At 37.0% G+C, this 21,964-nt stretch overlaps 1 protein-coding gene across 3 annotated transcripts; it reads right to left on the bottom strand.

Moving 5' to 3' along the window:
* Positions 1 to 5,514: 5,514 nt before the first annotated feature.
* Positions 5,515 to 20,863, bottom strand: golim4a (golgi integral membrane protein 4a). 3 transcript variants are annotated; one of them, XM_079373695.1, is made up of 17 exons: positions 20,822 to 20,863; positions 20,294 to 20,619; positions 17,345 to 17,419; positions 17,038 to 17,087; positions 16,738 to 16,791; positions 16,458 to 16,608; positions 16,166 to 16,248; positions 14,306 to 14,389; positions 11,348 to 11,503; positions 11,027 to 11,266; positions 10,288 to 10,553; positions 9,188 to 9,264; positions 9,021 to 9,085; positions 8,657 to 8,845; positions 8,407 to 8,475; positions 8,231 to 8,317; positions 5,515 to 7,048 (listed from the first exon to the last, which is right to left on the bottom strand). In XM_079373695.1, the coding sequence occupies exons 2-17, from the start codon at positions 20,574 to 20,576 to the stop codon at positions 6,911 to 6,913; spliced, it is 2,067 nt and encodes a 688-aa protein (XP_079229821.1). In that variant the 5' UTR covers positions 20,577 to 20,619; positions 20,822 to 20,863; the 3' UTR covers positions 5,515 to 6,910. The 3 variants fall into 3 exon arrangements, with proteins under 3 accessions (XP_079229821.1, XP_079229823.1, XP_079229822.1); XM_079373697.1 differs by lacking the exon at positions 20,822 to 20,863 and adding an exon at positions 20,644 to 20,700 and having other exon boundaries at positions 5,522 to 7,048; positions 20,294 to 20,507; XM_079373696.1 differs by lacking the exons at positions 14,306 to 14,389; positions 20,822 to 20,863 and having other exon boundaries at positions 5,522 to 7,048; positions 20,294 to 20,705.
* Positions 20,864 to 21,964: the final 1,101 nt, after the last annotated feature.

Here is a 21,964-nt window from a genome sequence, read left to right as displayed (position 1 = left end):
CCGGATCAGGGTGCAGAGTTCATGGTAATCTACACCAGAACCTCAGTCCAGCGGATGTAAGCACGCGCTGGCTCTCCTTACACACAGGCTGTGTTTCAAAACCTGCTGAGCGCCCTACTTAGGCAGCACACTGGGGCAGCCAACGCTTTTAACATCTTGAATTTTATCAACATTTTCATGTAATATGTTACACTCTCCTAATGCCTTCTACATAGTCAGCTCACTAGGTTTTGGGATACAAACAAGGACCTGTCTCTGTGCAAGTGTATTTAAATTTGTTGGTTACACTCCATTATAAATGAGCATTCACTAATAGCTAGAAATATACTGAAACTGTGATTAAAATGCTTAAGATTTCTGACTGTGATCTGATCCGTTAAGCATTAGGCCTCTGTAATGTTTGTTAATGGCTCTCGCTCTAGTTCCTCTGGAGTGAACACCAGCAGTGAAAGTTTTCCCAAGTCTCACTCGCACTACTCTGAGTTAAGCGACACACACACTCCTTTCTCTGTGGAACTGACTCCAGACTCTGGCATTGTTGCCACTCCAGTAAGTCAATTCAAAGTCATTCATGAAGTGTCGCGTGTGGTTTGATTGACAGCTCACGTGTCTATAGGAACACTGAATGCTGTCATTGTGTTTGTTCCATGCAGTTGCCGTCCAGTCGGTTCAGGTTTGCCTCGTGGCACTGGCTAGAGGAGAATGATGTGCGTGGAGACCAGCTCGCCTGCCCCAGGGTCAGAGAGGGTGAGAGGTCATTGGGGGTCACCCTCCTTTTATATATTTTTTCAGTGTTACCATAAAGCAATCACAGAACACACATCAATCGTCAAACAGGGCCTGCCGAAGACGAGCTGTCTGTTACAAGTGAAGACATATTTCTCAGAGGCGGAAGGAGGAAGAGGAGGGAAGATGAAGGACAGAAATGGGAGGAGAGACTCCAGGAGAACTGGGAGAACTGTGTGGTGAGACAACAAACTATCTATCTATCTATCTGTCTGTTTTATAGTAATTCATACTTTTATTCAGCAAGGATCAAACTGATCAAAAGGGACAGTAAAGGGATTTAAAATCTTACAAAAGATTTCTATTAAAAATAAATGTCATTCATGTATATCCACAAAAATATGAAGCAGCACAATTATTTTCAACATTGATACTAATCAGAAATGTTTTTTGAGCAGCAAGTCAGCATATTAGTATGATTTCTGAAGGATCATGTGACACTGAAGACTGGAGTAATGATGCAGGAAATTTAGCTTTGCATCACAGGAATAAATTACACTTGAAAACATATTAATTTAAATATATTAATATATTCAAAAACAGTTATTTTAAATTGTAATAATATTTCGCAATATTCCTGTTTTTACTGTATTTTTTAACAAATAAAGGAAGACTTGGTGAGCATAAAAGCCTTTCAAAAACACCAAAAAATCTCACAGACCCTAAAGTATCTAGATATCACTCCAGCGACCAGCTGGTTATCTTCGTATTGCGTTTACGGTTCTGTCTCTGTGACCACAGGTGCTGAACTTGTCTTATCAGGACTTGGGAGATCCGTACCAGCTGGAGAACTTCATCCGCATCCTGAGGAGACTGATCCGGGTGGAGCGTCTGCAGCTGGTGGATAACGCACTGAGAGATCTCAGCTCTGTCAGACTGCCAAGGTGCCAAACTAACCTCTACACTATAACAGCTGAAACATGTTCTCATTTGAGTGCACATGAACATCATTCTGAACGCTGCTGACACTGTAAGTGAGTTTACATGGAGATCTGGTTTGTGGTCTGTGGACCATATAACACAAACTCCCGCTTGATCTTGATCCATGGAGGCTGTCCTATTATATTGCATTGGTTGTTTTGTAACAGTATGTGTATGGCTGTGTAAAAATACATGTAGTGCAACTTTAGCTGCATGCTGTAATCTCATATGACGAGTTTATTTTACAGTAAGAAGGAAGCTGTTAATTATGTATTAAACAGCCTTAATCACATCATTTTTTTCTGAATATGAGTCTTACTGACAGATGGTTAAATTTGCATTGCAAATCTTCTAATAATTTGAAATTCTGTGAGGTTTTGTGGGAAAAAAGGTCAAATTTCAGGATTTTATTTATTTATTTAATTGCCCTTCATATATTCAAGACAGTTTCTGGAATGTTTTTTTTTTGCAAAAACTAAATATGAAAAATGTATTTTTCTTAGTAAATTACAGTGGCTATTTGGACACTAGATAATTAGACATGAATCCTGCTTGCTTTACTGTTTTGTCATCTAGACAATAATACAATTTCAGATGAGTTCAGTGAATATGAGGTAGACATATTACAATCACTAGCAAATCTTGATTGAGAATGTGCATTTGTTATAGATGTAAAATCCTGAATCTTCACCGGAACAACTTGACGTCCCTTCGTCAGCTGCCAAAGGTTCCTGAGATCCAGCACTTGTGCCTGTCTGAAAACAGTATTTCCTCTCTGGGCGAGCTGTCCCTGCTGAGGAGCACGCCGCTCCGATCTCTGACCCTCAAACGCAACCCCTGCCAGTTTCTGGAGGACTACCGCTCACGGTGAGAGGAATACAGAGATAAATGATGAGTTATGCCCTTTTGAAAAAAAAAGTATGTGTCAGCATGCTTTTAAAAAGAGTACTTATTACAAAAATTATATTTTTAAGAGCAAACTGAATGTAATCCTTTCAGACACGTGATTGCATGTTATTAGCTATTAAAATAAAATGCATGATACTTTGCAAACGTGTTCTATGTACACTTAAGTGGCCTTTTATTTAATTAATATTATATTATCTGCAAGTAGTTTTTTTTTTATATATATACTTTTAAGATTTGAAGTGCACATTCAAGGCAGTTGAGTGCACTTTTTTCACAAGGGTATATAAAAGAACACCACTGAGCTTTTAATAACTTGCTGTCAAAAAGCAGACTGATTAAAATGAATCAGCTAATTACAGCTTTTAATTAATCTAAAAAGCCATACAGCGTCTGTCTCCAAAATCACATTATGTCCCAAGTTAATAGCTATGGCAGAAGATAATATCATAATTTACTTAAAAAAAGAGCTGACTGAAAATGTACTAGATCTTTCCAAGGGTTCAAAGAGAGAATAATTCGGTCTAATCTAACCTTGCAATTTGTTTCCTCTGCAGTGTGTTCTCCTGTTTGCCAAAACTCCAAGTTCTGGATGGCATCCCAAAGCTACCGGAAGATTCCGTGCCTCCCTCTTCTCCGGCAGCGTCCAGATTTTGTACCATTCTCTGATGTTGAAACAGCTGAACCTGAAGCCAAGTTCCAGTGTACTGTACTGTCAGAGTGAACCGAAAGCTCCATAAATGCACTTGTACATAGTTGTGTACATACACATTTAGGCTGTTAAAAATGTATTTAGATGACTTATTAAAGCTATTTTTGTACCTTTACTTCACATTTCATGTATTCAAAATAAACCTGCACTGACTTCAGACAGCAGCAGCCAAGATATAAATGAGAAAAGATGTTAAAAACATTTTTAACAGCTACTCACAGAATGGATCACAGCGCATCTGTTCAGGTCACATTGCGTGTAATTCAGGATATTTGGTTGCTCAATGACCAGCCAAACCCTGGGCTTTGTTAGGTTCACACTTTGTCCTGAGGACTGTTTTGACAGACGAGTCTGTTCTTGGGTGGTATCACCTGATGCCCGGCTGACATTGTGTGAAGAAGGAGCACAGAGATTAAATCAGATATAGTCATGTGACACTGTTAGCAGCAGATTACTGATGATGTCACAGCACGTGTTGGCTCAAAGTTCCATGTTCTCATGGACTGAGCCACATAGGATTGATATCTTATGCTGGGTACACACCACAAGATAATCGGGCTGATTTTGGGCCGATTTCTCCCCTTTTGACAATCCTAGGTAATGTTTATCCTGGTGGTTCTAAAGATTATTTTATCAGATTTTCCTGTGGTGTGAGGTGTGTTAAGAGTGACTGAATTTGCTCGGAAGAACGTCGGCGGCGCCCCGATCCAGAATCGTAAATATTCAACATGTTATTGCTATATCTTGGTTGAAAATCTGTTGGTGTGTGGTGTGCTGTCTTTGTCACATCGCAGCACACCACACGCTATAGGAGCAAAACGGTTAAATCTAGGATTTTTTTTTGTTTGTGGTCTCACATTTTGAAGATCTTATAAGATTTAAAAATCTTTTAGTGTGTACCCAGCATTAGATTGAATTTAAAAACTGTGGTTGAGTAGGAAAAAAAATGTGGCCTTGTTTTGTACATTGTGGTGGGACATTATTAAACGCTTAGCGTGGCTTAATGCATTAAAACAGTGTGTTTAAAAGGCCAAACTCAGTAAACACATTATTAATAAAACATATTTACAGACAAGCAGATGAGCCCAAAATGCAAAGGCAATGTGTGTAATTACACGTTAAGGACTTAACATGGCTAAATGATTTATTAATAATGTTTGAGTTTGGTATTTTAAAAAAACACTGTTTTATTGCAATAAGCCACGATAAGCGTTTTCCTTATAACTGTTTTCTATGGGGGGGGGGGGGGGGGGGTCGATTCTAAGGATCAGTATTTCTTTATCAGATCTTGCAGACGTACGTGTGCTATCTGGGATGCATTGAGTGCAACATAAACCTTGATCGACTGCAATATATTAAGGCATTAAATGCAAAAAAAATATATCTTGCAAGACTCTTCATAATTCACGCACTGGCTATATAACCACCGCATATGTTTATGGCTTAATACACATTCAGTAGCCATTCATGACCCGCCATTGTCCTGTGAAGTTCAGCACATCCTTTCAGCGGCGATCACTAATTCATATGCGCTTCAGTGTTTTGTTTTAATTTTGGTGTCAATTTCAGTGCCGCTGAAACCCGAGCTGAGGAGAAACGAGAGATCTGACAAAATTATACAGCTTATTAAATCTGTGAAGCGGCTTTGTTTGTCTGCAGCAGAACCCCACTTCCCTACGGAGATCATTTTTTGCAGCGTTTCCAAAAGGACTCTTTATAGCTGCCTGACAAACAAAATGAACACAGTGCAGATATGCTAGTAGCACTGAACACCAGAAAACCAAAAAGGCTATATATAAATATATATGAAATCAATAACAGCAGAGGATACATAGAGCCAACGGTACACAAAATACAACCATTTTTTTTTTTTTTTACTTTTTATGATGAATGGGAGGCAGAAAAGTTTTTGGGATAATCTCAGTTTATCTTGTTGTTGGACTATTTCATCTAAAGCTCTCATTCTTCTGACTGAAGAACTGCGGCCTGAATCTACACTGTCCCTCTGTGTCGCTTACTGCAGCTTCTCATCAGCCTTCCAGAAACTGCAGGATGAAAGCAGTGTTATTTTGCTTTGGATTCATTTTTACATTTATGTCAGACAAAGAGATTTTTCCTCTCTGCTCAAGGTCACCAAACATCAAAACATCAGTGCGCCCGCCAGACTTTGTGCATGATTAAAAGAGGATGAGCATTAAATCCTTCACCAATTTTTATTCCACTCACATGGCCATTATCAACAAAACGGCACAAAAATATTTCTCTCAACGGTTATATTTGACTTCCTTTTACAAAAAAAAAAAAAAAAAAAAAAAAAAAAAAACTATACACACATAGATATTTATATTAAATATAAATTATTAAAGCTGAACACTTAACAGAAAAGCTTATTACCAATATTACATCAGCTAATAAATCTAAAAATCCTATGCGTCCCAGAAAATTAAAAAAGTGACAAAAGATTTTTTATAATGTATATAAAAAAGTCAATACAAAACAAAAATACAAATTTTCAATATTGTAGTGATTTAGCATACATTCAGAACAAATCATTTTGAGTAAGCTAATCCAGCAATTTTGTTTACTCATCGCATATTAAAAATTTACATCTGAATATTGTCTCCTTAATTCTCATTACAATGTGGCATTCATTTCTCTGATGTCTCATGTTAAAGTCTAACAGTGACAATAAGACTTGGAGGACCAGGTCCAGTAGCACTAGTACTAGTTTATACTAGAATAGTAGTTCTTAGATCAAAAACAAATAAACAAACCAAAAAAATGTGTTTCCATAACGGAGACATTCAACAAAGATTTAAGGAACGGATTCATCCTGGCGAGATAGGCGACGTTTTTTACTTATAAACTCTACGAGGCACTTGGTGAAAAGCAGATGAATTTTTGGGTGATTTTGGTTCATGTCTAGGCAGCATATAATTAAACTACGGTAAATAAACACATACAGTAACTTTATAAAAACTTGAGCTTTAGACAGCTACAGCTTGAATTATGTAAACATTCATGTAGTGACATCTATTGACCCAAGCATCTTGCCAAACCCATCCTGAATTATTCATCGACAAGATGGATGAATTAACACCATAAGTTTGGGCGGGGCCAGGTGAGGATTCAATGCTGATTGGAGACTTCAGCCTGTCCATCAAAATCAGTCTTAACTATTAAAATAAGGCGGTTTTACTTCAAAGATGGAATATTTCTTGCATATGGAGCACAAGTAACCCAAAAAATGGCACTTGGCAAAACTTTCAGTGCAAGAGTCTCTGGTGGTTAAAATCTGTGCTTTCAGATTCATCGTCCAGTCGAAGAAATCAAATGCAAAATATATGAGCATTTAAATGGAACTTATTCACAAGAAACGATAGACAGACGTACAGTAAAGGCAGACAGCAGGGCGTTTGGTCTGGGTGGTACCTCAGTTTCAGAGTTACACAGACCGGAAGTGAAACCGGTTTACTATTCATCAGGACCCAACAGAACCGTTTCCGGCACAATGTTTAATAATATCGGGTGGGAAACCCAATCCAAACAGCTGGCAGCGATTGGCTGTCCTTCTTTCCAATCACCTCACATTTCTGCCCTGCGATTGGGCGGTTTATCGCCGTTGCCTTCTTCCTCCTCCTCATCTTCGTAGTTCTCCTCATTGGGATGCTGGGCGAGCTGATTATCTTGCTTCACCGCTACATCCTGATCTCTGGCCTCATCCTGGTCAGACACACAGAGACAAAGAGAAAATATTCAAAAATGGTTGCTTGCTACTAACCATTTCAAATTTCTGTTTAACTGAAAAAAGTGATGAGTTTGGACCAACATGAGGTTGAGTGCATATTTTATGTTTATAAAATGACATTTTAATTATTGGGTGACATTTCTATTTAAAAGTGCACAGATATGAATAAACATTCCCTGTATCTAAGAGATGAGGTGAAAATGGAGGATGGACTCATGGCAGTAACTGGACACCATTGAGGACACTGCAATCGATCTGACTCACCCAACTGTGGCGCTGCCACCAGTCTACAGTTACAGCGGCAGCTTGTACAAAAGAATAAGTGAAAACGTCCACACATAAGCAATACATAACTACCTGCGATATAATATAGTGGCAGAGACCATGAAATGTTTGAACGGTCTTGGAACAAACTGCTTTTTTGACAAGAAACAAAATTATTGCTCATTTTTATACTCAAATAAGTTGGTAATTTATGTCATTAACAATTATATACAATCTTTCAAAGATAGTTATGTACTTGATGTATTTAAATATACATATACCACCACTTAAAATTTTCGAGGCTGGTAAGATTTTCTTATGTTTTTGAAGTCTCTTATGCTCATCAAGGCTGCATTTATTTGCTCAAATACAGTAGAAGCAGTAATACTGTGAAAAATTATCATCTAAAATAACTGTCTTCTATTTTAATATATTTGCATTTATTCCTGCGACGCAAAGCTGAATTTTCAGTATCATTACTCAAGTAACGGAGTCACTTGATCCTTCAGAAATCATTCTGATATATGCTGATTTGCTGCTCAAGATTCTTTTTTTTTTTTTTTTTTTTTTTTTTTTGTCAGTGTTGAAAATCTTGTGATCCTTAATATTTGTGTGAAAACATATTTCTGAGGATTTTTTAATGAATCAAAAGTTCAAATTTTGAAACTGGTAAACATTGTAAATATCTTTGTCACTTTTGATCAATTTAATGCATCCCTGCAGAAAAAATATAGTATATATAATATGTGATGTAATCAACATAACTAGAGTTGTTAAGGTGTGCTTTTATAATGAAGTTGCCTTGCATTGTTGCGAGGTGTAAATCTGATGACTTAGAAACTTAACAGCACACCTGTACTCAACAAGCCTTAAAATATATACATGCTTCGTACCTGTTCTCCATTTTCCTCATTATACGGGTCTCCCTCTTCCTCCCGCACCGCCTCATGCTTCTGATTATCTACCAGCTCATCCTGAGCCTGGAGAGAGAAAGCAATTACAGTTAGAGAACAAATAACAACTCTTATTTGTTCAAGGATTGTGTGTGCATTTGCATTTATTATCCGACCTCATCATCTCCATCCTCCTGGTACTGCTCATCCAGAGCATCTTCCTGTTGGTCTGGGTGTCCAGCCATCTGCACAAAACACACACAACTCATTTCAGACTTTCTAAGCTGCATAATAAATCATGTCAACAACAGTGAAAATCTCAAAACTAAATCAAATCCTAAGTGTTTTTGATACACAAAAGCATGGAACGTCACCACAGACAAATATCAATATTGCTCCAAATGCATATTGCACACGGTCGCTTACCACCAGCTGTTCATCGGCGGGCGGCTGGTGCAGATTCTCTACAGCCAGGTGCATGTCAGGGTGGCCAACAGGTGCTGCCTCTTCCTCCTCCTCTTCCTCATGGGGCTGCGGTTGCTCCGCCACCTCAAACTCATCCTCCCCCTGGTTGTTGGGGTCGTCCTCCGGATCCACATCTGCCTCTACAGGATGCTGTGAGATTAATGTATTTATCATCAGTACACGCATTCACACACACTGGGTTAAAACAAAATACAGTTAGTGAAAAAGCAAAAAGAAACATTTTTTCAGTGTCCGTATTAAACCTAGCCCTATTTTTGAACACTGGTGCATGTATACGCATTTACAATAACATAAGGTAACATACCTCATCTTCATGATGAACATGCTCTGCTTCATCTTGCCTCAGCTCCTCATGGTGCACATTCTCCTCTACAAATAACAGAGAAACAATAAAATTGCACCAAACATTGAAGAAGTCCTTTTTTGAGTAAAAGTAGCACTGCTATGACATCAAAGCACATGAATGGTCACCTTTCTCCTCAGCTATCTGTGGCTCTTCTTCTCCCTGGACTATATCAGCATCTATGTTTTCATACTGTGCCTTTTTCCTGATTAATACAAAAAAACAAAAAATAAATAAACCACTTCAGTTTCCTGGTTTGGATATCTGTGAAATGAACTGTAAAAATGCACACACAACCATTATTCATTAATGCAGAAGGAAGCTTACTGGATCAGTTTTTGCTCATTTTGTTAAAAATAAATGTAATTATTTACCAATTATCATAGACGAAAAGGGGTTTTCAAGCATCAAAATAAAAAAAAATCCAGCTTGAATTTTCTTTTTCATACATTAGAATGTGTAAGGTTTAATTCATTTTTTTTATGAGCAAAAAATATAAATTATTATACATTTCTACCATAATTTGCAGAAGACAAATGTCATTCAGAAAAATGTCATTCAGTGTAACAATAGTTCATCCACTAAAAATCCTGTCAGGCATATTTAGATCAAGAATGATTAGATGGCATTAAAAGACTCTAATTAAGGACCACAGTGGAGCCCCCAAATACTGTCATTTTAAATCTTTACCAATCTTTGCCATTATCCGCCATTATCCTTCAAAACACTAGGTTTTACCCATTTGTCAGAAAGACGTTTTTAATTATTTAAAATATAATGAAATTCAGTATGATAATTTTTCTGTTATACATTTTAGCAAGCACAGGACAGAAGAAATATGTTGTTGAATTTTTACATAAATTTATCTGTTGCATGAATGACGATGGAATATTATTTCACCGATATTTTGCCAAGTTATTTGAAACATTAAAGTAGACGCCTTACTTGCATTTAATATACTTTTATGTGTGTGAAATCACTTTTGTAAATTTGATTTGATGTGGACACCAAAATGAGACGTCTCGTGTTTGACCCATTGAATGTATATTATTTAAACAATAAATTGCTGTTGCAACCATTTCAGTGATTGGATGCCCACAACCCATAAACTGTGGTAAAATCACTGCAACAAATAATCTCTCATAGGTTTTTTGCTTTATTTAAATATTCATATTAATGGTTTTTAAAATATATTCATAACTGCATAGCTTAAGGGAGTGTGTCTGACCGGAGCATTTCTTGCCGGAGTTGTTGCTCTTTGAGATCAGCTTCTCTGTTCTGCTGTTCCTCCCTCTCTCTCTGCAGACGCAGCCTCTCCTCTCTCTCCTTCTGCTGCTCCAGCTGCTGTTTCTGAAGGGCCTCCTGACGCAGGTGCAGCTGTCTGCGCTCCTCCGCCAGCTGTGCAGCCAGACGCTGCTGCTCCTTCTGCTGTTCGTACGCTGACTTCACCCGCTCCACCTGCGCATGCTGTGCGTGAGCCTCAGCTGGTGCCACCTGGGTGAAGAACAGAAGAGTGAGGGCATTACGGTCAGAAAGAGAATGCAGACTGAACTGAAGGATAATGCAGGAATGGAATATTGGCATTGGTCGGTAACAGCTCAATATTCATAACTAATAAAAACTTAATAACTAATAATATAACTAATAAAAACTAATAACAAAAATTGCAGAAATACATCACAAAATTACTAAAACAAACAAAAATTAAAAACTAAAAATTCATAAAAATAAAAGCTAATTTACAATACTAATACTGAAATGCCACCACTGCCAACCAGTGGACTGTTTACTTACTAATTATTGCAAATTATCAGGTTACATTTCCAAGTATTTGCAAATGCATTCACACAGGTCAGTTAATTATTTGTTTCCTATTTTCCCCCCTTTTGAAATTTAGCCAAATCAAAGGTCATTGTGGGTCTTGATTTGGGCATCTGTGCTCTAATGTTTGCTTTCGGAGTTCTGACCTCATGACCGTGATGTTGCTCCCTCTCCAGCGCGTTTTCATCTGGCTGGTTGGCCTGTGGCTCCTCCTCCTCCACTTCATTATGCGCCACATCAAACTCCTCCTCCAATTTCTGTGGCTGCCCGGCCTGCTCCATCTCCTCCTCTGCCAGCTCTTTCCTCCTCTCCTCGGCTCCTCCCATTTCTCCATCCTCCTCTCTGTGGTGTGGCTGAGGCTTCTCAACCTCGTCATGTTTCCCCACCTGACGAGATCCACATGAGACAGACGTTCAAACTAATGACATGAATGGGATAAATGCATGATGGGTAAACAGCTTTAATACCTCTGGCTGAGCGTCTTGGGGTTGATGGAGCTCTTCTGCGTTCCCGTTCTGGATGGGCTGAGCATCTACATGCGGCTGAGGCTGTCCTGCAGCATGTCTCAGAGTGGGCATCTTATTGAGCGTTTCCTTCAGCTGTTTATATTCATCCACCTGAACCTGGAACCCATCGAGACCAACCACATTTAGTACAACATCACACATTAGAATGAAGGCCTCATACATACTGCCGAAATGTTTGGAGGTTAACTGAAACAGGCAACAAACGCAGCAAGCTGAAATCAAGAACCTGACACAAGGCAGAAGAGAAAGAGAAAGAGAGATTAAAGACCATTATCAGTGAAAGACACCAAGAACAGAGAGAAAACCAGAGCAAGCTACAGAAATAATTATTTGAATAATTAATTGAGAGCTTAAAGCAAACTGTATTTAACACTAGAAAACTATATTCAATGGTTTTAAATTTACTTCATTGTTTATTTTGTGATTAAATATGTGATGCATATTTCATCAAGTAATGTATATATATATATATATATATATATATATATATATATATATATATATATATATATATATATATATATATATATTTTATTTTTATTTTTTTATGAATTATTTAATACATATTTAATCATTTAATATTTATACTTTTTAAAATGAAAGTGTGTTCAAAAGCCTATTATTTAGAAAGCAGCATTTATGTAATTGCAAAAATAGCATAAAACTACCTGATTTATTTAATACATGCATACATATATAATTTATTTTATTTTTTCGCACTGTTTCAAAATTAGTATTAATTTAAATGTAAAAGTCTGAAAAGATTCAGCCTTAATTAAACATTAAAAAAGATGCAATGCTACATCTGATGTCACGGACACCAAACTTTCCAATTTTTTGAGCATGAGATAAACAATCATGACATGCAACGTTTCAATAGATGCAAAAACAAATTAGAGGGAAGATCTACACAGGAGGTAAATAACTCATATTTTATTGGCACAATGCTAATGTATGATATCAAAACGTCATTCTTTTAAACCACACTAATGTTTTCTCAACCCTCAATACCCGCAATCCTAATCTAACCTATACAAACCTAATCAGCCAGTTATCCTTCACTAGGTAACCTGTTTTTTCTTTTCTAGTTAAATGCCAAGTGTTGGCTGCATATGGAAGGAAAATAACACACTGGATGTGTGGGTTTGAAAGGAGAACAAGTGCAAACACACACACGCTAAACCCACTGCCTCCCAGCATGCTTTCCTAACATCCTGAGAAAGCAGATAGTGACAGTCCTAATTAACGAGCATCTGTACATCTGCTTTCCCAAAGCCGGAGAGACAGAGCGAGTAAACAGGAAGCACAGCATGTTTGCTTATCAGAGTCATGCACATTTTAGCATACTAAACCAGGACAAGAATTTCTGTAGAAATGAGTGAAAGAAAGAGTGTGTGCGAGAGATCACAATGGCCTAGTGGAATGCGACCGGACTTGAAATGCAGGCTTAGGCCTGTTTGACACAGCTCACGCAAGCAGCGCTGCAGTCTAACTACATCAGCAGGATCAGGTGCTGCTTTCACACTGACAGCATTTTTGCTGCATAATTGATATGCGGTGCTATGCAGAAAATAAAATGATTTCTGGGTTAGCATATTAGCTCCGATTCAAAACCTAGCGAGTTGCCTTGCTGCCTACTAAGGCAGCATCCTAATTGCCAAAGAACCACATAGGCAACTGATTTGGGATGAAGCCATACAAATAAAATTACTCATGTAAATTGCACAACTTAATTGTTGCAGCCTACAGTAAATGTGAGTTTGGTATATGTTGTTAAGTACGAAAATACATAGCACACACAAATATTGTGTAAAGGAATAAATAAATCTTTAGTGCAATAGTGTAATATAATAGTGTAAATAGTGTAAAACGATTTAAAGTTAATTACATCAAACTATTTGGACATTTATTTTGGATATGGACAGAACAAAATGATTCCAGCCATGATTACAAAAAAAAGGCTGAAAAATACGCCCTGGAGATAAAGAGTATAGCATACAATAATTTGCATCTCATATTTATTACATTAATATAATCAGTTTCTTCCTTGTAAAGAAAACAACTTTTCTTTGAAAAATAATAAGAGATAATAAACAGTTATTACAGTCAACTAAAACCATCAAGAAAATGCATTTAATGTAATACTATAAAATAAATATAATAAATATAAAACAAAAACAAACAAAAAACATTATTTTATTAATTTCTCATTTTAATAACTTGATGTACTAAAATAACTAATACAGAAAAAAAGGCATATAACCCAAATGAACAAAATGAATAAACAATTAACTACAATTAAAATGAAAACTGAGCAAATAAAAACTGATATTAATAAAAAAAAAAAAAAACACTTCTAAAAACTATAATAGTATCTTAATGATACTAAAATAACATTATAATAAAAGTTTGTTGACTTAAAATATTAAAATGACGCGTGTACAAAAAATACAATATTTTCCATTTGATTCAATGATAATTAAATTTCAAAGCGTGCAAATAATAAAACATATTGCGTGTAGACTTGACCGAAATATGTGTGGTATAATGGCAGTGGCAACTATAAAGGTAATTATTAAAGTGCAAAACACTGCAAATGATCATGCTGATAAGTAGGTTTGCAGCTCATGTTCACCATATTTTCTGCCAAATTTAATTTTCTTTGTGCAGAAAAAACTGATTCAGTCCTGAATTGCTACTTTCAGCTATGACCTGCTAGTATGGGTTCAGAAATAAATATAAACCATCTGCAAGCTGCTTACACGAGCTGAGTATAACTGGACTTGTATTTCCCACAGGATGTGCTCTGCACCGTGTTTGATCGGTCAGTAAGATGCATGCACAGCAAACACATACTACACCTGATTAAAGCACATTTACACACACACCCACTCTAACCTGGGCAGCAGCTAGCGCACTCTTGTGGTCCTCCAGGGTCAACACAAGCTGGTCATGGGAAGATTTTAAGTTCTTGTGCTGTTGCTACAAGAAGGACCATCAAATGCTCAGATACAAGCATTCAGGACAACCACACTGAATATTTGTATGGATAGTGTGTATAAATACAACTGAATGATGTGCAAAAAGATTGATCATGGAACCGTGGATCCTAAATAAATATGAATATAATTCGGGTGAATTTCATGAAAATTGTCAAAAACATTTGCAGGTAATTTCCCTCAAAAACCAAAAGAAAAAATAGGAGTATATACAGGTGCATCTCAATAAATTAGAATGTCGTGAAAAAGTTTCTTGTAAGTTATTTCAAAAAGTGAAACTTTCATATGTTTTAGATTCATTGCATGTAAAGTAAAACATTTCAAAAGTTTTTTTGTTTTAATTTTGATGATTAGAGCTTACAGCTGATGAAAGTCAAAAATCAGTATCTCAAAATATTAGAATACTGACATTTGAGTTTCAATTATTGACCATCCCTACAGTATAAAGTCCGGGTATCTCTTGTTCTTTGAAACCACAATAATGGAGAAGACTGCTGACTTGGCAATGATCCAGATGACGAACATTGACGCCCTCCACAAAGAAGGTAAGTCACAGAGGGTCATTACTGAAAGCTGTGGCTGTTCACAGAGTGCTGTATCAAAGCATATTAAATGCAAAGTTGACTGGAAGGAAGAATTTGGATAGGAAAAGGTGCACAAGCAACAGGGATGACCGCAAGCTTGAGAATACTGTCAAGCAAAGCGGATTCAAACACTTGTGAGAGCTTCACAAGGAGTGGACTGAAGCTGGAGTCAGTGCATCAAGAGTCACCACGCTCAGACGTCTTCAGGAAAAGGACTATCAAGCCACTTCTGAACCAGAAACAACATCAGAAGCGTCTTACCTGGGCTGTGGAGAAAAAGAACTGGACTGTTGCTCAGTGGTCCAAAGTCCTCTTTTCAGATGAAAGTAAATGTTGCATTTCATTTGGAAATGAAGGTCCCAGAGTCTGGAGGAAGAGTGGAGAGGCACATAATCCATGTTGTTTGAAGTCCAGTGTGAAGTTTCCACAGTCAGAGATGATTTGGGCTGCCATGTCATCTGCTGGTGTTGGTCCACTGTGTTTTCTGAAGTCCACAGTCAACGCAGCCGTCTACCAGGAAATTTTAGAGCACTTCATGCTTCCTTCTGCTGACAAGCTTTATGGAGATGCCGATTTCATTTTCCAGCAGGACTTGGCACCTGCCCACACTGCCAAAAATACCAAAAGCTGGTTCAATGACCATGGTGTTACTGTGCTTGATTGGCCAGCAAACTCGCCTGACCTGAACTATTGTCAAGAGGAAGATGAGAGACACCAGACCCAACAATGCAGATGACCTGAAGGCCACTATCAAAGCAACCTGGGCTTCCATACCACCTCAGCAGTGCCACAAACTGATCACCTCTATGCCACGCCGAATTGAGGCAGAAATTAAAGCAAAAGGAGCCCCTACCAAGTATTGAGTACATATACAGAGTTGAATTACTGAAATAAATGAACTTTTCCACGACATTCTAATTTATCGAGATGCACCTGTATGTGGCACAAAGAAAAAAGTCTTTGGAAAACAGTAATATTTTTTGCGATGTGAATTTATACATTTTTGGTGAATTTTAGTGCCGCCATAACAGACATATTTTCACAAGATTCACCCATTCATCTTAATTATACCAATAACCATTTGTGCTATTCCTCTAAAAAGAGCTGAAGCATTTTATTTTAGAGTTGAAGCATTGTGCAGTATAAAGCAAAACCCATAGCGTTTTTGGCATTACCCTGGTGTCCTGAAGCTGCACATAGACTTCCTGATGAGCTTTTCTCAGCTGCTTGTTCTCCTCACGTAGATTATATACATTATCTGCAGAAGAAAAGAGAGACAGTTGAAATGACTGCAGCTTGTAATTCCACCATATAGACACCAGTAGATGACAAAAACAACTATGGGTAGTACAGGTCAAATTAAATTTTCACATTCCCTGCCTGTGCAAAACACACCACCGTGATTCTTTTAGGATGCAAGGGTGTTGCTATGTGATTGCTAAGAGTAAGATGGTGAGAACATAATACCTTTGAGCTTAGAAATCTCAGACTCTTTAGTCTGATGAAGCTGGTCGAGTTTCTGTTTATGTTCATCTAATGCCTTGTTGTGTTCATCATCTTGTAGTTGATGTTGCTCTTGTAGTTCATAATACTGCTTTTTTAGGTCATCATGCTGGTTCTGATGGTACACACACACACACACACACAACAATGAAATATCTGTGTTTGCTGTGGGACGAAAAGGCATGCATATTTTACAGTACGTCACAAACTATCATTTTTGTGTAGATGCATTTTCCCCACTGACCTTCAAAATCTGATGCTGGGAATGCAGAGAATTGAACCTGACGCTGGCTTCTTGCTGTAAGCAAATAAATACAAACAAACCTGGTCATTTTGTAAGCACACCATCAGTGCACATCTAAATGCCATGCCAGAGAGCGACAGGCCGTGATATCCGAGAAACATATGAGTCATTCGCATACAAACAACCAGATGAGTATTTGACTGCAGGGCAAGAGCATGTTCTCTTTAAAAACTTCTCCTGCAGTTTCACAACTCAAGTTTTTACTCCATCCCTTATGCTGCAGCTCTCAAAACAACATACCTTTTCTTTGTTGAGAGATTGCTGAGCCTCTGTTTTATACATAAGATAATCTGTGAGGAAAAGGCAAAAACAAGTGTTACAGGTATTACGTATTACAGGTATTAGTCATGCATTAAAAGTTTGGCTTAAGAGTGTCCGAATACTCTTAGGATCTTATTAACTTTGACACTTGGCATAACACAGCGGCTTTGGGCTGCACCAGTTTATCCATCCTGCAAACTACAGGATGTCATTACTCTTCAGAATTTCCTCTTCATCTATTAGTCATGGATGTTGTCATATATTATAAAAAAAAAAAAAAACTTGCCATCTTTGGCTTTTTTATGCTCCAGCCGCTCCTTCTGAAGAGACTTCTCCAACCTGGAGCGATGCTCGTACACAACTGAGAGGAAGAAAGAGAGAAAATAAGACTTGGTATTGGTATGCTGACATAGCTATTCTCAAACTTCAGTGTAAAATGCAACTTTTTAGCAACACTGTTCTGTAAGGCATTGTAAGCAAGTTGCATCTCTAAATTCATCCTCTCTAATGCAGCGCAGCTACAGCCATCAAAGCACTGCTTATGTAACACTCATTCACCATTAGCTGTCAGATTTCTTATCATCAGGTGTGGCTAGCATTAACGTTTAAATGCATCCGACAGTTCTGTGCAATAAAAGGTCATTTAGATATGTTTTGGTTATCTTTTAGCTACAGTTGGAGATATTTTTAACTGCTGGCCTATGCAAAACTGCAAACAAAGGTGTTCGCTGTCATATCATGTGTTATTTTTTTGTATAGCACCACGAGTCTCTTGAAACCTTTGTGCTGTGCACCATGTGCTATTTTTGGACACAATAATGTGTTCTATGTGAACATCAATAAATCAGCTGAATCACACCACGTAAATAAATAAAAAAAAATCCATCGAGGCATTTTAACTTTAAACTCTCGGTTTTGACCAAAATGCCAGTCTTTAATCCATAATAATGCTTCCTCTTACATCAAAATCCCCCGACCCATTGGTTTAGTGGATGAAGAAACAAATATGATACATGACACAAAAACATCTGTATGAATGCCTATGACTGTAGTGGCCATATTTAAAAAAAATAATAATAATTTAAATATTTATTTATTTTAAATTTAGCAATGCAAATAAGGATTTTACTGTGCAAATTACAAAGTAAAGTATCTGTTAGCATGCAAATAATGTGCTAAAAATAACACAACTGAAAAAAGAAAATCTAGATACTTTTGCAGAATCACAGTCAGAAAGTAAAGTGAGCTGATCTATTTTTGAACAATTTCTCCACTGTGTGATCCACTGACCCGTTGAGTGCCACATTCGACCCTCTTAATTTCTCTCTAATGGCATCAGAATGAAAGATTGCCCCTGCTGCTCTCAGAGTGCTTTTTATACGTAACATGAGCTGTGTATGTGCACAGCACCCTTCCTCCAAAATCTGAAATGCCACAGGAAATGAAGCCTGACTGAGCCTTCGCTCCCCATATTTGTGTTTCTTCAGCAGTGTAGGTTGCTTCTCGAACAGTGATGTCATAGTCTGCGTCCTCCGACCCCTTGCGTCTGGTCTTGTATCCTCCCATTACAATCATCATTACATTACTGACATATCAAGTACTGATTATACTGATTAAAGAGGCTGTGTGGTGATTATGACTCGAAGGCAGCAATCACAGTTGACTCTCAAACACAGTCTCAACATAAGACCTCCCAGTGGTACAATAAAGACAAAATAGTTTGTGTGATGGGAAGCACATATGCTCAGGATGTAAAAGACCTGTGAGGTTATAGATCTCACGTCCCAAAGCCCATAATAAAAATCTTTTAATATTTTAACTTTTTTAAAATATAAAATAAGCATTAAAAATTACTTTTATAAATTATTATGCATAATTTAGCATAAAGAATTCTATAATAATTACACATCTAAATTATAAAAGTCTTTATAGCAGGGAAATAAACAATGTTACATTTTATTTAATATTTACATTTTTGTTTAGCAAATACAAAAAAGTTTATAGTAATAACTATTGTAAACATACGTAAATGTCATGCCAAAATAAATATATTATAGAACAATTAAAAATGACTTATAAATCATAATTATTCTGAAATAATAATAATAATAATAATAATAATAACTAAAAAAATCTAAATATCTTAAAGTTAAATAAAAATATTTTGTAAAAATAATTATTAATCATCATATTTGTTGTCAATACAAAATTATAAACTATATAAATAATACATATAAAACAGTTTATTGTTCATTTATAAAATTTATATACATGTTCCTGGGGTAAAAGATTGACTAATTGTATTTAATTTTTTTTTATCATATTTGCTGTTGTTAAAAAAAAAAAAATTGTTGAGCCCTGAGCATTTAAATGAATTAAATTGTGTCCATATATGGCAAAGCAACAAAACTACAGTTTACTCTCCAGCAGTTTAACATAGATCTGCTTGTGATCTAAAGACAAAGGCCATTTCTTCTTGCCCTTTCAGCAACAAGCATACTGAGCTTGGACAGGCAGACAAACAGCAAATCCCATCTCTGTGGGACAATAGAATAAAAGCCTGTGATTTTAGGCACAGGTTGAAACAAGCTGGCTGCCAACAAAATGTTCTGCATAAAAATGAGCATCTTCAGCAGCAGCTGCCTGCAGGGAATCACTGCAGTAGCTACACACAAAAAAAACAATCATACATTTCTTGATCAGTTTCAAATTCACCTCACTGTGAATTACAGCAAAATATGGTTTGCATGAAATGGGTTGCAAACTCAAATCTTTAAATATGCATCAGTGTCGTGCAAAAGATGAAATTTCTGCATTGCCATATGGAATCATTTTAAATGGTTTGAATTCTTAGGTTATCTTTTAAAAGTGTGCAACATCCCCCCACTCTGCTAAACTATTCTAAAGACAAATGTGTAAAACATGGAAAAAAGTGCCAGCAAATTAACAACTTGTGGATCCATTATTTGACTTTTTGGTTACCGACCTAGAGCTTTCTCAACTACTAGACATTCTATGAAAAGGTGTTGAAACTTTCAGAAAGGTGAGAGAACTCAAAAAATGTCATCCATCATGTCATGTGACATTCCATTCTTTTATGTGATTTACACCTAAAACTTTTTGATGACCTCTCTAGAGCTTTAACCACTAACAGGACGGCCACTCACAGGAAATAATGTTTCAGAGCTCGCTTGCCAAAGTTTCAATGTTTTGTTACAATGTTTCTTTGTTTTACCTTGAAGCTGAGCGGAAAGAGACTCCTGGTGCTGCTGGTATTTCACGGCCATCTCTTCTGTCCTCTTCAGCTGTTTGTGCATCTCGTAAGAAAACATCCCTCCATAGATCATCCCAAACACCACCGTGACCAGCAACAGAGACTGGAAAATCTTCTTCTGCTTCCTGGAGCACACGCCGTTGCCCATGTTTCCTCTCCTAGATCCCACAGAAACCTTCCAGGGAATGATTTTCTCTTCACTCTTCAGTATAGAAACAACTCCGTCCTCTCCGAGATACCTCATGAAACATTATATTCGTGGACAGTTGCTCGTGCGACCTGTGTATCTGAAATGTTTACAAAAGTCTCACCTTTAGCCAAGTTTTCCAAAGACATTCAACAGATTGAAAAAGTGACGAATACGGTTGTAGTCGGTCCTCAGGCTTAGTCGAAGCTCTCTTAAATTTTTCACATAATGAAAAGCAGTGTTTTTATTAATTATCTGAAGTTTAGAGGGCCTAATCGCACCTTTCGTTACGTGTCACCTACCGCTGTAGCAGATCATCCAGCGATGAAGCTGAAGGAAATCCCGCCCCTCGCAAACATTCGGTTGCTGTGATTGGTCAAAGTTCATGTCACTCAAAAGAGATTCGCTCTGATGGGAGGGGCGTGTGCCTGAGAATGTATCCAATGATGTCCAGAACAGTCGAGGAAATTCCTGATTTGGATCAAATGCATATGAAAAACTATTTTGTTTTTTAAAACTGTGAAAAAATAGCATTAAGTTTTGAACACCGTTCAAATTAATAATTTTATCCAGCAAGGAGGCATTCATTTGACAGTAAAGACATTTATATAATGTTACAAAAGATTTATGATTCAAATAAATGCTGTTCTTTTGATTTTTCTTTTCATCAAAAAATCACAGCAAAATACATCACACAAACAAATCACTGAAGACTGGAGAATTTACTGCTTAAAATAAGGCTTAACCATAGCTGTAATAAATTAATTTCATACCCCTTCATTAAAAAAAAAAAAACATTTTGTTATGTTGCCGCCTAATGTAAAACTGCTTTAAATAGCTTTTTTTTTTTTCTTTCTTTTTTTCTTTTTTTTTTGCATAAATCTCCCCTCCATAGGCTGAACCATAATGACAAAGCACAAAACAGGTTGCAAATTTATTAGAAATAAAATAAAAATAAAAACCTGAAATGATTGCATAAGTAATTTTACAGGACCTTTTCCAGGACAATTTAGCTCAGGAGTACTCCTGTTGCTTGTAGATGTTACTACACTTCGAGCAGAGTTAACCTGTGGCATATTCAATTGAATGAGTATGATTTGGAAAGGCACACACGTCTTAATAAAGGTCTAACTGCTGAAAACGCATATCAGAGCAAAACCCAAGCCATGAGATCAAAGGAACTGCCTGTAGAGCTCAGAAACATGATTCTATCAAGCCACATATCTGGGGAAGAGTTCAGAAAAAAAAACAAAAAAATTCAGCAGCATTGAAGTTTCATAGAAGCATGTAGTCTCTGTTACCCTTAATGGAAGAAATCTGAAACAACCAGGACTCTTCCTAGAGCTGGCCTCCTGGCCTAATTGATCAATTGATGGAGAAGGGCCTTGGTTAGTGTGGTGACTAAGAAGCTGATGGTCGACAGTTGAGCTCCATGAGGAGATAGG

The sequence above is a fragment of the Barbus barbus genome, assembly GCF_936440315.1.
Source record: "Barbus barbus genome assembly, chromosome: 23".
NCBI lineage: Eukaryota > Metazoa > Chordata > Actinopteri > Cypriniformes > Cyprinidae > Barbus > Barbus barbus.
Note: the sequence above shows the minus strand (reverse complement) of the source record. Positions and strands in the feature narration are given on the sequence as shown.